At 38.2% G+C, this 13108-nt stretch overlaps 1 protein-coding gene across 1 annotated transcript in view; it reads right to left on the bottom strand.

Annotated features, from left to right (window-relative positions):
- The window catches only part of MAOA (monoamine oxidase A), an 81758-nt gene that overhangs the window by 58980 nt on the left and 9670 nt on the right, over positions 1–13108 (bottom strand). Inside the window, exon 2 of the mRNA XM_015127229.3 lies at positions 1856–1950. Within this exon, the coding sequence (XP_014982715.2) occupies positions 1856–1950 (95 nt within the window). The remainder of the gene's footprint in view (positions 1–1855; positions 1951–13108) is intronic.

Below are 13108 nucleotides of genomic sequence, written 5' to 3'. Positions count from 1 at the left end.
CAATATCCATTGATACTTCCTCTCGCATGCCTGCTTCTATTATGCAGCCTACTATTGTGAAATACTTACTTTTCCAGGATCCCTGACAGCTGAGGGTAGCCATGTGACCCAACTCTAGCCAATGAGACTAAAGCAAATGTCTGCTGGGGTCTTTTGGCGAAGGAAAAGCTTTGTTGCAGACAAGGCTGGTGCCCCCCTTTCACTCTCCTTTCAGGCTTGAGTGAGAACCTGATGCTTAGAATCTCAGCATCCATCTTGTTACCACAATACAATAAGCCTACATGCAAAGAATATCAGAGCAGGGCTGGGTGCGGTGACTCATGCCTGTTATCCCAGCACTTCGGGAGGCTTCAAGGCCAATGGATCGCCTGAGATCAGGAGTTTGCAACCAGCCTGGCCAACATGGTGAAACCCTGTGTCTACTAAAAATACAAAATTGGCTGGCGTGGTGGGGGGTGCCTGTAATCCCAGCTACTCTGGAGGCTGAGACAGGAGAATCGCTAGAACCTGGGAGGCGGAGTTTGCAGTGAGCCGAGATTGCACCACAGCACTCCAGCCTGGGCAACAAGAGCGAAAAACAGTCTCAAAAAAAAAAAAAAAACAAAAAAAAAACAAAAAAAAACCCGAATATGAGAGCAGAAAGAAGAGCAAAAAGCGAGAGCCTGGACTATGTACCACCAGACTTCTGTGAAGTAATCAAATATTTGCATTGCTTACGCCATTCTGTTATTAGTCTAACTGAAGCATCTTCTAGTTAGATAGATGCTTCCTCTCTTTCCAGTCACTTCAACAGTCTGGTTTTGTCTTTACTCTCAATCTCCAGTCTTTAACACTCTATTTGTGTACTCTAGCAAAGGGGCTCATTAATTAATGAACTTCTAACTATCAAATGCGAGGGTTTTTTCTTTTGTTTTGTTTTGCCTTTATACTGTGTCAGTTGACAGGTGAGCACCCCTTCCTCTTTCGTCCGCTGACCTACCTATTGCTGCTCTAGTCTGGTCCTCCTCTTCTGCCTCTACTACTTCTCTCTGGCTCTTCTCCCTTTCTCCCCCACTTTTATGTGCAAAAACTTCCATCTTTGCCCCTATTTCCTTCCCAGTCTTCATTATCTCCCTACGTACTTTCGCCCAGAGTCAACCACCTGCAACCATTCCCTTAATAGTAGTAAATAATAGCATGCATTTTTTCCAGAATGGTGATGTAAGCCCAAGTATAAAAAAAGCAGTGATGTAGCAATAACTGGGCTTCTTTCTTATATCTAGCCAGACGCGACCTCAGGAATACCTCTGGCAGCAGCATACTTCTTAGGGAACAAGGGCCAAGGGAAAAGTTATGCAAAAATATGCTACATTTGTTCCTGCTTACTAGGGCCACCACATTTCTCTTTTTGTTTGTTTTTGTTTTTTTTTTGTTTTTTTGCCACCACATTTCTATTAAGTTGTGTGTCATTGGATAAATAAGGAATCTAAGCGTGTGTGTGTTTGGGTGTGTCTCTCTGTGTGTGTCTGTGTGTATTGTGGGTGTATAGTCACTTCCAGTACAGCCAAACTGTTACTCCATCTGAGATACTACACACTTCATTTACGTCTGTAGTATGGAAATTATGACACTGTATTGAAGTTACTTGCTCATGTTTGTTGAATTCACTCCACTGAAAGTCAGAAGCTGTCAGTCTTTAGTGTGTACTTGTTAAAGAGAATGCACACTTATTTGATGGGAGTACTTTAGGACTATGGAGGACAAATGGCTTAACTGCATGAACTCTTGAGATCTCCTCTAGCCCTGTGATTTTCAGTGGTGCCACTTGTAGTTTGAGTGAGATATTATATTACATGTAAGTATTAGAATCACTTACCCTCACGGTATATGTTCTTCCTCCAACCCTGTCCCGAGCTTCTAAAACCAAAACACTAACGCCATATTCAGTCAAGAGTTTGGCAGCAGATAGTCCTAAAGGAAAAACAAAAGAGAGCAACGTAACATTCAAATGCCTAAAATCCAAGATTTAACCAGGTCTATACATCAAATAAATGCAGGGTATCATATACAATCCAGTGATTTTGCTGTCTTTCTAATACATTCTGGCCACACTATGATTAAATGAGCCACCAATTTTATTATCTATCATAAGGGATTCAAAAATAACTAATTTAGTCATCTTGCATTTCAGTTGGTCAACAGAAACAAAATGTAATGGTTTTAAAATATATGTATCTTGTTTTCTGGTGATAATCATATATTTAGAGAATTTCTGAGCCTCTAAATCAATCCCTATCATTTCCCTCATCCAGAAATCCTGATAGTATTAGCAGGAGAGACTATTTTCTTCAAAACTTTCTCTAGCTACACCAGGTCTCAGTATAACTATGCTTTGCTTTTCTCAACTTAAAAATCCTGTATAATCATGTCCTATGATTTACATTTTGATTACATGCTTGCTAGATCTTGTTTCCTTCACTAGTTTCTAAGTTACTATAAGGTAGAAACCATGCTTCATACTTTTTTCACTAGCTCAAACAAAGCTGAGAACAGGTTTTCACCTGTAATTAAAAGCCTTCAGGAAACATAAAATATTTTTTAAATCCAGCATAGTAATACCAGAAAAATTAAGAAAGTGTTGCAGATTAACATTATATCAAGGGTACATGCTACAAGCATGGTTTCTCACTGATGTTGACCTTGATCTGATCACCTGGCTGAGGTAGTGTTTGTCAAGTTTCTCCACTATAGTTATTCTTTTTCCTATCTTAACATACTACACTCCGAAAGAAAGGCCACACTTAAGGAGTGGAAAGTATGTTCCAGCTTTTTGAGAGTGGAGTATCTATATAAATTATTTGGAATTCTGCACTGGAGATGTGTCTCTTCTCCTCACTTACTGACTTCTTCAATCATTTACTTATTATCATATCAATATGGACTCGCAGATATTCGTTTTATACTTTGGATTAGAATCCAACACTATGTCATTTATTTCGTTGCTCAAATTCTTCCAGCTATGGTTATTGGGAGTTCTTTTACTTGGCTCCTATGCCCCTTTGACATGCCCCTATCATTGTGTGTGTGTGTTTGAGCATTTCCTTCCTTTCTAGTACTACACAATGCTCCAGACTCATCTTATCTTTCTCTGCCATGGCCTTAGAATCAGGTATTTCTTCAATGAGCTTTGGTCCCTTTTACTGAAGACCAGTATTAGAAACCAAGATCTGGGTTCTAGGTGTGCTCATTGCTACTGGGGTGTCATTGCTTCTAAGACCTCTCAGCTCACAGAGTAAAGAAATATATTGTGCATACACTTATTTTTAAATCTACATTCATTTTTGTACTTCAAATTCTTAGTTCCTAGTTAACTTTATACTTCTCATTATACTTCTCATAAACTTCTCATTGTTACAGAGACAAACATAATACAGGGAGAAAATGCTAGTTATATTAGGGTAAGGGAAATAAGAATGGCACCAGAGACAAGATTAGTAAAGTGATACAAATAATACCTAAATACGTATACAAGTGGTTGAGGAGAGGAACTATTCTAACTGATTTTAAAACCCAGTGATTTGATAGTTCATTTCTAATGGTATATATCCTAAAGATAAAAAGAACTTCACATTTTTTTTCAATAATAATTTAGCTAGTCCTAGTATTAGCATTGTGATCCCAAGGCTGTCACATTTGTAGTATGTGATAAAACAAGTGAGTAATCAGGCTTGTGTTGTTGAGAAGCAGGTTTTTTAGCATGGAGATAAAGAAACTCAGATGTAAAAATGATGAGATGAAGCAGTAACCCTGTAGTCCTAGATATAAATTGAAATTATAAGTATGATCTCTGGATATACTCTATCTTTAAAAAAAAATTCCTTAGTTTTGTACAATGAAAAGGTCTAGAAAAAGTAACCTACCCAGTAGCAATGAACACTCCCAACACCTAGAGTGTTGTTTCTAAAAAATCAATTCTCACTACAATGAACTATGGCTTGTGACCTAGTGAGATCTGAGGCAGGAAATGTACAAGAAGAGCCTGAACATTAAATCATACCAGAAAGCAAGGAGGCTGTCAGAGACTACTAGGATTATGTCAAAAACACTCAGGAGCCTACCTATATAAACTCCTACTGGCCAAAGATGAAATAATTTGAGTGTCAAATAAAGATAACAACTACAATGGCTTAAATCCATGAGTTCATAATAATACTAAACAAACACAAAAACTCTCATTTTCCACCTTTGGAAAATGCTAAGGAACGAACTTATCATTTTGAAAAATGATAAGCAAAAGAAAAAATCTAGCACTCATCCTACCTTTCCTATTTGCGCTGAACCTCAAAACAACCAAATAGCTAATGAGGGGAAGTTTCTCTGTATAAAAGTATGCTAGTTAGTAAGTGAAGACAGAAATAATTCAAATGTCAGCATTTTGCAACCCCTAATGAGTTAATGGATCTAGCATAATGATCATCAAGTTGCTAACACACACAGAAAAACAGATGAGACAAATGTTATCTGCCTCTTGATGGAAGCACACACCATTACCTATGAAGTAGTTTTGCAAGAATGAAGGGAAGGAGAGGGAACAGGAGGGGAGGGAGGGGAGGGAGGGGAGGGAGGGGAGGGAAGGAGAGGGGAGTAAAGGAAGGAACAAATTAAATTCTAATGTGATCAGCCCTCTGTATCTGATACTTAGGGAACAGAGGAATATGTTAATACTACTGGGATGAAATGAACAAAATCCAAATTGTAGGAAATTATACAGGACTACCCTATTTGTTTTTTATTCCCTACTCACGCTCTCCTTCCCCTTTATCCTTCACGGGCTTTTCCCACAATAAATCTCTTAGACAGCTAGTTCTATCTTGATGCCTGCTCTCACAGAACCCAGTATTTTACTCATATACAGAATGGCATAGAATACACATAGCCAAATCAAGGATGAGTTTGGGTCTACAAGATCTAAAATATCTTAAAAGATATTAAGTCTAAACTATAATATCCAGCACTGCTATCTACTAATGTTTGTGTGCAATTTTGAGCCCTTCAAGTACACGATTCTTACATTGCTGATGCCCATCAAAGATTTAAGTATGTAATGAATTTTTGGAATCAGCTCACAAAGAAAGCCATCCCCTGACAGTTAAATAAACTCAAACCAATGTCTGCCAATCTTGGCGCAATATGTTTTCTGGAACACAGTCAAAGGCTTCTTGTGCTGACTAATGTAAAAACAGGATGAAGGTGAGATGAAAAATATGTTTATGCATAAATCTTTCTCCTTAGGCCGGGCGCGGTGGCTCAAGCCTGTAATCCCAGCACTTTGGGAGGCCGAGACGGGCGGATCACAAGGTCAGGAGATCGAGACCAGCCTGGCTAATACGGTGAAACCCCGTCTCTACTAAAAAAATACAAAAAACTAGCCGGGTGAGGTGGCGGGCGCCTGTAGTCCCAGCTACTCGGGAGGCTGAGGCAGGAGAATGGCGTAGACCCGGGAGGCGGAGCTTGCAGTGAGCTGAGATGCGGCCACTGCACTCCAGCCTGGGCGACAGAGCGAGACTCTGTCTCAAAAAAAAAAAAAAAAAAAATCTTTCTCCTTATGTCTGATTATTTCTTTAGGGTTAAGTTCCAGAAGGGAGATGACTAAGTCGAAAGTGATGAACATTTTTAGGCTCAAAGTAATACTCCATATTTAAAAACAGAGAAACTCAGATGCAAAATTTTTATTTCTTCCCATTCCCTTTAATCAACCTAACTACAAACCAGTTAGGTAAATATACCCAAGGGTCTACTAGAATTGCTCTGGCAGCTCCTCTTCTAAGGAGGAGAAACTGGCTCTCCCCACACTGCCTAAGGGGATGGAGCGGTGGGGAACGTTGAACAACAGTGGTGGGGCCTGCAGCAGTTGTGCGCATAAATGGACCGCTTGGTGGCATCCAAACAGATCCATTTCATATGCCTTTCCTTGTTGCCTCTCACAACCATCCCTTGGAGTAGATTTCATTATCTCCACATTCCAAGTGCCTGATATGACCACAACAAAGTCTTCTGAAAAGCGAAGGATTTTACTTCTCACACCCTCACTTAGAGTCTTAATAAAATCGAATCTAGTATGTAACTCCAAACAAGTTTTATGCATGGGTTTCAGTGCCCATAATAAATAAACACTACTCAGGAAACTAAAAGGGGAGGGGGGAGCAGGGCTGTCTGGGCGAATACAATGACCACACCAGTGACAAAGGTCATTTTGCAGTTTGGCATTTAAGGATAAAACTAAATAAAATTTAAAAGCTGGTGAAAGTAGTTTCTACATGGCAGAAGAACGATTAGCCCTATGACAGCAAGGAGAGTTTAAACTCTTAGTTTAAGAAATGAGAAATATGTTTAAAATATTTAAAAAGGATTTCAGAGAAATGGTTTCTAAAAGGTCTTAGAATTTGAAGGGTGAAGGTTTCAGTTATTTAGGAAAATCTACTATATTAAGCATATTTCTTCTAAGATGCTGAATAAGAGTGCTAATGTTTCAGTTTGCGTGTTTACCGGGAAGAAGACCTTGTTAAGAAATTTCCATGATAACTTAAAGGTTAAAATATATACAATATGAAAATAAAAGTATGATGCTGTTAGGAAAGTATTTTTGAATGCTTAGTAAGTCAAAGTACACGCAAATACTTGGAGCTCAGAAATCTTTTGTAATGTAATAACTGTAGCTATCTGCTGATTTGAATGGCAAAACCTGAAAATTATTCCTACTTTAAAATCTAAGTCTTAGATTACAATCAACTCTTTTTTGCACTTGTGTGTCACTCACTATGCATTCTACCCTCCCCTCAGCACTACAAAATTCAATGATCAGTTACAGAAAAAAAAAATGATATCTTAATTGTCAACCCTACAGATTAGTTTAAGGGCTTTTGACCTAATCTTTCGAAATATTTATTGAGCATTTTTTTGTAAATGGGATAAAATTGTTAGAAAAGATTCTTAAGTCTGAAGGCAAGTCACCAAATAAAATGTGGCTACTATAAAGATAGCTTTTGTAATCAAATATTTTTTCACATTTTATTATGAAAAGATAAAAAGCTCATCTTAAATCTTTTATTTCATCTTGTTCCAAAGTAATATAAATTACTAAGCAAAAATGAAGAGCATTATGCATTACAGCTCTCCCTTTCTTTCATTTTCCATCATTTAATGGCCACATAGAAACTAGTGATAAGAAGCCTGTTTCTCACCACTCCCCACCCGCGTAAGGGAAGGGTTTGATACAAGTATGCCAGTAAATGATTAACAACCAGTCCAGTAGTGGGAAGCGGGGACTGTTTCACAGCATTTAGATTTTCACAGCATTTAGATTTCCATGGTGTATATGCACCCTCATCATGGGTTTCAAACTACTAGTGTGATTTCAGGCTACTAACATTATTGTCCATTAAATCAGCAAGTGTTTATGATATTCATTGGGATGTAGGAGATGTGGGGCCACCTTGGTAAAAGACCATTGGACCAAACTCTCAAGTATCCTAGTGTCAAAAATGTGTGATTCTCTCACCCATGTTTTTGAGAGAAGAGGTCTAAGTGAACACTAACAAAATCTACCATCCCCTATACTCAGAGCTCTTCCTCTCCCAAACCATGGCAAACAGAGCTCATTAGGAAGAAAAGAGCCCAAGACTCCTGAGTATCCTGTGGTTTTCTTTTTTTCTTTTTTCGAGATGGAGTCTCTCTCTGGTCGCCCAGGCTGGAGTGCAGTGGCGCCATCTCGGCTCACTGCAAGCTCCGCCTCCCAGGTTCACGTCATTCTCCTGCCTCAGCCTCCTGAGGAGCGGGGACTACAGGTGCCCACCACCACGCCTGGCTAATTTTTTGTATTTTTAGTAGAGACAGGGTTTCACCGTGTTAGCCAGGATGGTCTCCATCTCCTGACCTTGTGATGGGCCCGCCTCGGCCTCCCAAAGTGCGGGGGTTACAGGCGTGAGCCACCGCACCCGGCCTATCCCGTGGTTTTCTGCGAGAGTAGAGAGGTCAGAGAAACTATATTCACAAAGAGTTTGTTAAGGCCTTATTGTGTGAACAAAGAGATATGATAGATTTCACAATGCAAAAACTTGAAAACAGGAAGATAGCAGATCATAGCACAAGCAGATCTTTAATTAGTTTGCATTAAGTATTCTAAATAGGGACGATGAGTTTAAAACAATACAATTCCTCTCCTAATTTCTCTCTCCTCAGTCATTTGCAAGTTACAGAAACCAAAATAAAATAGGTTAACGGATTTATCAGAGAGGTTTAAAAAAAAAAGTTAGTCTGCTAAAAGCACACCTTGTTTGAGAGAGTTCAAGGCAATGTGGGTCCTGGTTATTAGATCAAGAGAGCCTGGGTGAGATGTTGTATGCAGCCAGCAGTGGTGTTACCATGGCAACCTCAAACCAAGCTCCAAGTTCTTAAAGCAACTGCCCATAGAAACTGTATTACCACCAATTCTGCAATGCTTCCAACAACCCAAAATGGCTGCTGTCCCCAGAGAACTGGTATAGGAGACGATTTTACCCACATAGCATGCCTTGGGAGTTCATGTATGCAATGAAGCCTTTGAGGAAATAATCCCTTTGCTTCCCAGGGCATAAATCTCAGGCATACTGTCACTTTGGAACCTAGCTTCCACATTTAGCCCTGCCTTCTCCACCTCTCCCTGGGTCACTTGTTTTACCTTATTTCTTCAAGAATATTCACATTATTCTATCACAGAAAAGTAAGAAATTCCTCAATTTGACTCATGCCACCCTTTTCAGTTCCTATGTGATTTCTGAATTTCTTTCTACAACACATGATCAGCTGTCTCCATTTCCTACCACACACATACATACACACACACACACGCATACACACACACACACACACACAATTTTTTGTATATTATTTAATTAAGTCCACATGAAAATCGGGTCTTTGCTCATTTTTGCTTATTGCTGTATCTCCAGAGCCTAGCATAGTACCTGGCATGCAGTGGACACTCAGGAAATATTTGTTGAAATAATTTATTAATGAATGAATAGAGTTTATAAAACTTCAGATTGCAATTCAAAAACACTCACAAATTCAACGGTATGTATGCCTACTGAAGGCATTCAGTTTCAAAACAAAACAAAACAAAAATCCCATAATGAATTGGCCAAACAAAACACTCCTGGGGCAGGCTCTGGATTGATTCTCCTAGTATTAGGTGGACGAGCTCCTGCTATAGAGCGAGTGAAATTTGCAATCACATTTTGTTATTTACTATGTGACAATCTTAAGAAACTTTCTTCAACATGTTGCCACAGCTATAAAAGAGAGATAATAATTGTTCTGCCTTGGTGGGTAATGTGAAGATTAAACAAAGTAACATGTATAATTACGCAGCCAAGTGACTGATGCCTGGTAAATGTACCACTGGTATGAGCTATCATCATCACCATTATCCTTAAGGTCACTGATGACCTCCTTTTTGCTAAGCCTCATGGTTTTGTCTCAATCCTTAAACTCCTTTATGCTATGGTTGGTATTGTTGATCATGTATTTCTCTAAATCAGCACTTCCCAAAGGGCGATCTGTGGAAAGTTACTTCTTTGAGGATGTACACAGAATTTGTCAACATTGTTCAGTAAGATAAACACATCAACATTGTTCAGTAAGATAAACACATTATCAAGTTCATTGTGTTCCAGATTACAATAAAGGTAAAGAAAAGGTGCTATGGAGGTCCTTAAGCCAGCTTGCCTGGAGCGATTTAGGACAGCTTCCAGAGCTTTTGGCATGATTGGCTTGAACACTATGCTTAATGGTGAAACAACAGTAGCATTAAAATCAGAAACAAGGTAGAAATGCCACCATTACCAATTTTATTTAACATTATTGGGCAAGTACTAATCAATGCCATTAGATAAAGGTGAAGTGAGGTATAAAAGAGAAGAGAGAAAATTATCAGTGAATGGATAGTGGAAACTTAGCCTGGAAAATTGATTAAGAAGGAATGAATAAATGAACGAAAGAAAAACAAAAATAAAATTCAAGGAAAAAGGTGTCTAGTTTAAAAAAAAAATTTTTTTTTTTTTTAAAAGATGGAGTCTTGCTCTCTCCCCCAGGCTGGAGTGCAGTGATGCGGTGTCAGCTCACTGCAACCTCTGCCTCCTGGGTTTAAGCAATTCTCCTGCCTTAGCTTCCCAAGTAGCTGGGATTACAGGTGCACACCACCATGTCTGGCTAATTTATTTATTTATTTATTTGTATTTTTAGTAGAGACGGGGTTTCACCATGTTGCCCAGGTTAGTCTCGAACTCCTGATCTCATGATCCGCCCACCTCAGTCTCCCAAAGTGCTGGGATTACAGCTGTGAGCAACTGTGCCCAGCCAAAATTAATATTAAAAGATAAATATCTACCCTGTATACAATGAATTGGAATATGATGGGAAAAAATAAGCTCACTGCTTAGAGCGACATGAACTCAACAAGAGCTCTGAAAAATCTACCTGAAAAATACCTTCAAAATCACCAAAAGACACAATAGAAGATTTGAACAGAAAAAAATAGTTTTTATTTTTGGATAAAAGGAAACAGTATTATAAAGACTTTAATTCCTCCAAATAAATTTACAAGTGTAATGAAATCTCAATTAAAATATTAGTAACTTTTTCTTTACATATTTATTTCTAGACCTGTCCAGGTGAAAAATCACAATGGAAAAATAGCATGGCCAGCTTGCCAGGAAATTCCTGAAAAAGCATTATAACTAGCTCAACTTTTCATTAAAATGTATGGCAAAGCTACAGTAAAAAGAGTTGTGCTGGTACAAGATTAGAGAGACAGAGAAATAAGAGCATATGGTCTAGAAATAGCCTAAATTATACAAATCAGTAGGTAAATCCTGGTTTAGTCAATATATTGTGTTGAGACATCTGATTTGGGGAAATTAAAAAAGTAAAGCAGAATCTCTCTCTAACTCTTTACTCAGAATAAACTCAGAAGAAAGATTTAAATGCATAACATAAAAACCTGAAAAAGCTAGAATAAAGTAGGGCAGATTTTTCTAAAATAATATTCTTGGAATAAAGAATGCTTTCTGTGCAAGACACAAAACCCAGACGCCATAAAAAGAAAATATTTGCAACATTCAACAAAGAATTCATTTCTTCAAAATATAAAAAGTTCTCACAAATCAATAAGAAAAATGACCAGACATGCTTTTAAAATAAGTAAAAAGAAAAAAAAAATGTGAACATAAAGTTTTACAGAAGAAATGTAAATGCCTTTCAGTGAAAAGGTGTTCAATCTCACTCATAACTGGAGAAACATAAAAATAAAGTACCATTTTGGCTTCTTGGGTTGAAGGATGAAAATAGTTAAAACATAGTATTGACATGGATGCAGAAAAACAGACTCTGTCTTACACTGTTGGTGGTAAAGTGATTCAACCTTGTTGTCATTAGCTATCAAAACCTATGAATGGACCTCCCTTTGATCCAGCAATTACAACCCTAGTAAGCTCTCTTACATAAACTTACCCATGTGCTTCAAGAGCTACATACAAGGATGTGGTAGAGGCATTCTTTGAAATACTATACAGCTATTAAAATGAATGAAAGTTCTTTGAAATAAATAAGGTGAAATAAGCAAAGTTGAGATTCCCTGTATATAGTATAGGCCCATTGTAGAATAACAAAAAATGTATATACTTCATACTTGCACAGTAAATATCTGAAAGGATACACAATAAACTATCATAGCAGTTACTTTTGGGGTATAGTGCTTGGGGTTGAAGTGGAATGAAGAGTCATCTTTCAATATACACTCACTTGAATGTACTGCACATATATGTTTCCTGTAGAGCATCACTGTGTTTGCAAAGAGAAAACTAGCACACACAAACATTAAGAATTTTTTTCTACCTCAAATTATTTTTCCCCTTAAAATGTTTCAAATACAGCCTACAGATATATGAAATGTGGGCTGTCTTCATGAGAAGCATCGAAGGCATGGATAACAATGGAATATTTCTGCAAGTACATATACTTACCCCTTCACAAGTATCATAAACCTAGCTAAATTCATTCCTTCATCTATTCACCCATAAAATAATATTGCACTCTTACTGAGTCCCGGGCATCATCCTAGGTGCTGTGATACAGATGAATATAACTAAGTCCTCATGAAGCTTACATTTTTATGGGGAAAAAAACAAATAAAGGAATAAATATTAATATTAAGTGATTATGAACTATTAAGGAAATATTAAGTGCTATGAAGATAAATCAGAGTAAGGGGAGAGTGAGCCACAGAGGTGGGGAGTGCACTTTTACACAGGGTCATCAGTGAATGCATCTGAGAGGTGACATTAAAGCAGAGATCTTAATGAAGTAAGGAAGTGAGCCATGCAAGTATCTGGGGAAGATAGGAAAAAGGCTGATGTGCTCAAAGAACAATAAGGCTGGCACAGCCAAAGGGAAATTAGTGAGGAGAAGATGAGACTGGAAAAGTAAGAAGAGACTAAGTGACAGAGTGTCTTGTAGACCATAGCAAGACTCTAGGTTTTGGTCTAAGTATGATAGGGGCTACTGGAGGCTTATAAGTAGGGGAGTGATTCATCTTATTTTAACTTATTAAAAGATCATCCTGGTTTCTGTGAGGAAAGCAGACTGTAGTGGGGCAAAAGAGGAAGGAAGTACAGAGACTAGTAAAGAGGCAGATATCTCTGGCCAAGAGATCATGGTGGCTTGGACAAAGGCAAAAGACCACAATGGCTTGGGTGGGGATAACTGTGGTTGCAGTTGTTGTGGGAAGCCGTGAGATATGGAACATATTTTGAGGCTACAGCCAATAGAATTTGCTGCTGGAATGGATGTGGTGTATGACAAAAAGAGAGGAACCAAGAATGGATCCAAGCTTTTTAACCTGAGCAACTGGTTAAATGGTGGTACCATTTATTAGGTTGGAAACAGCCAGGGGAAGAAGAGTTATGGGGAAATATCAAGTGTCTTGTTTTAGATGCATTAATCTTGAGATGCATAAATGAGCTAAACATGTGTTATGAAAAAACAGAAATGTGTTATAAATCTTTGCATCCCTAGGATGGAGCCTGCATGTTGC

Source organism: Macaca mulatta, chromosome X, assembly GCF_049350105.2.
Source record: "Macaca mulatta isolate MMU2019108-1 chromosome X, T2T-MMU8v2.0, whole genome shotgun sequence".
NCBI lineage: Eukaryota > Metazoa > Chordata > Mammalia > Primates > Cercopithecidae > Macaca > Macaca mulatta.
Note: the sequence above shows the minus strand (reverse complement) of the source record. Positions and strands in the feature narration are given on the sequence as shown.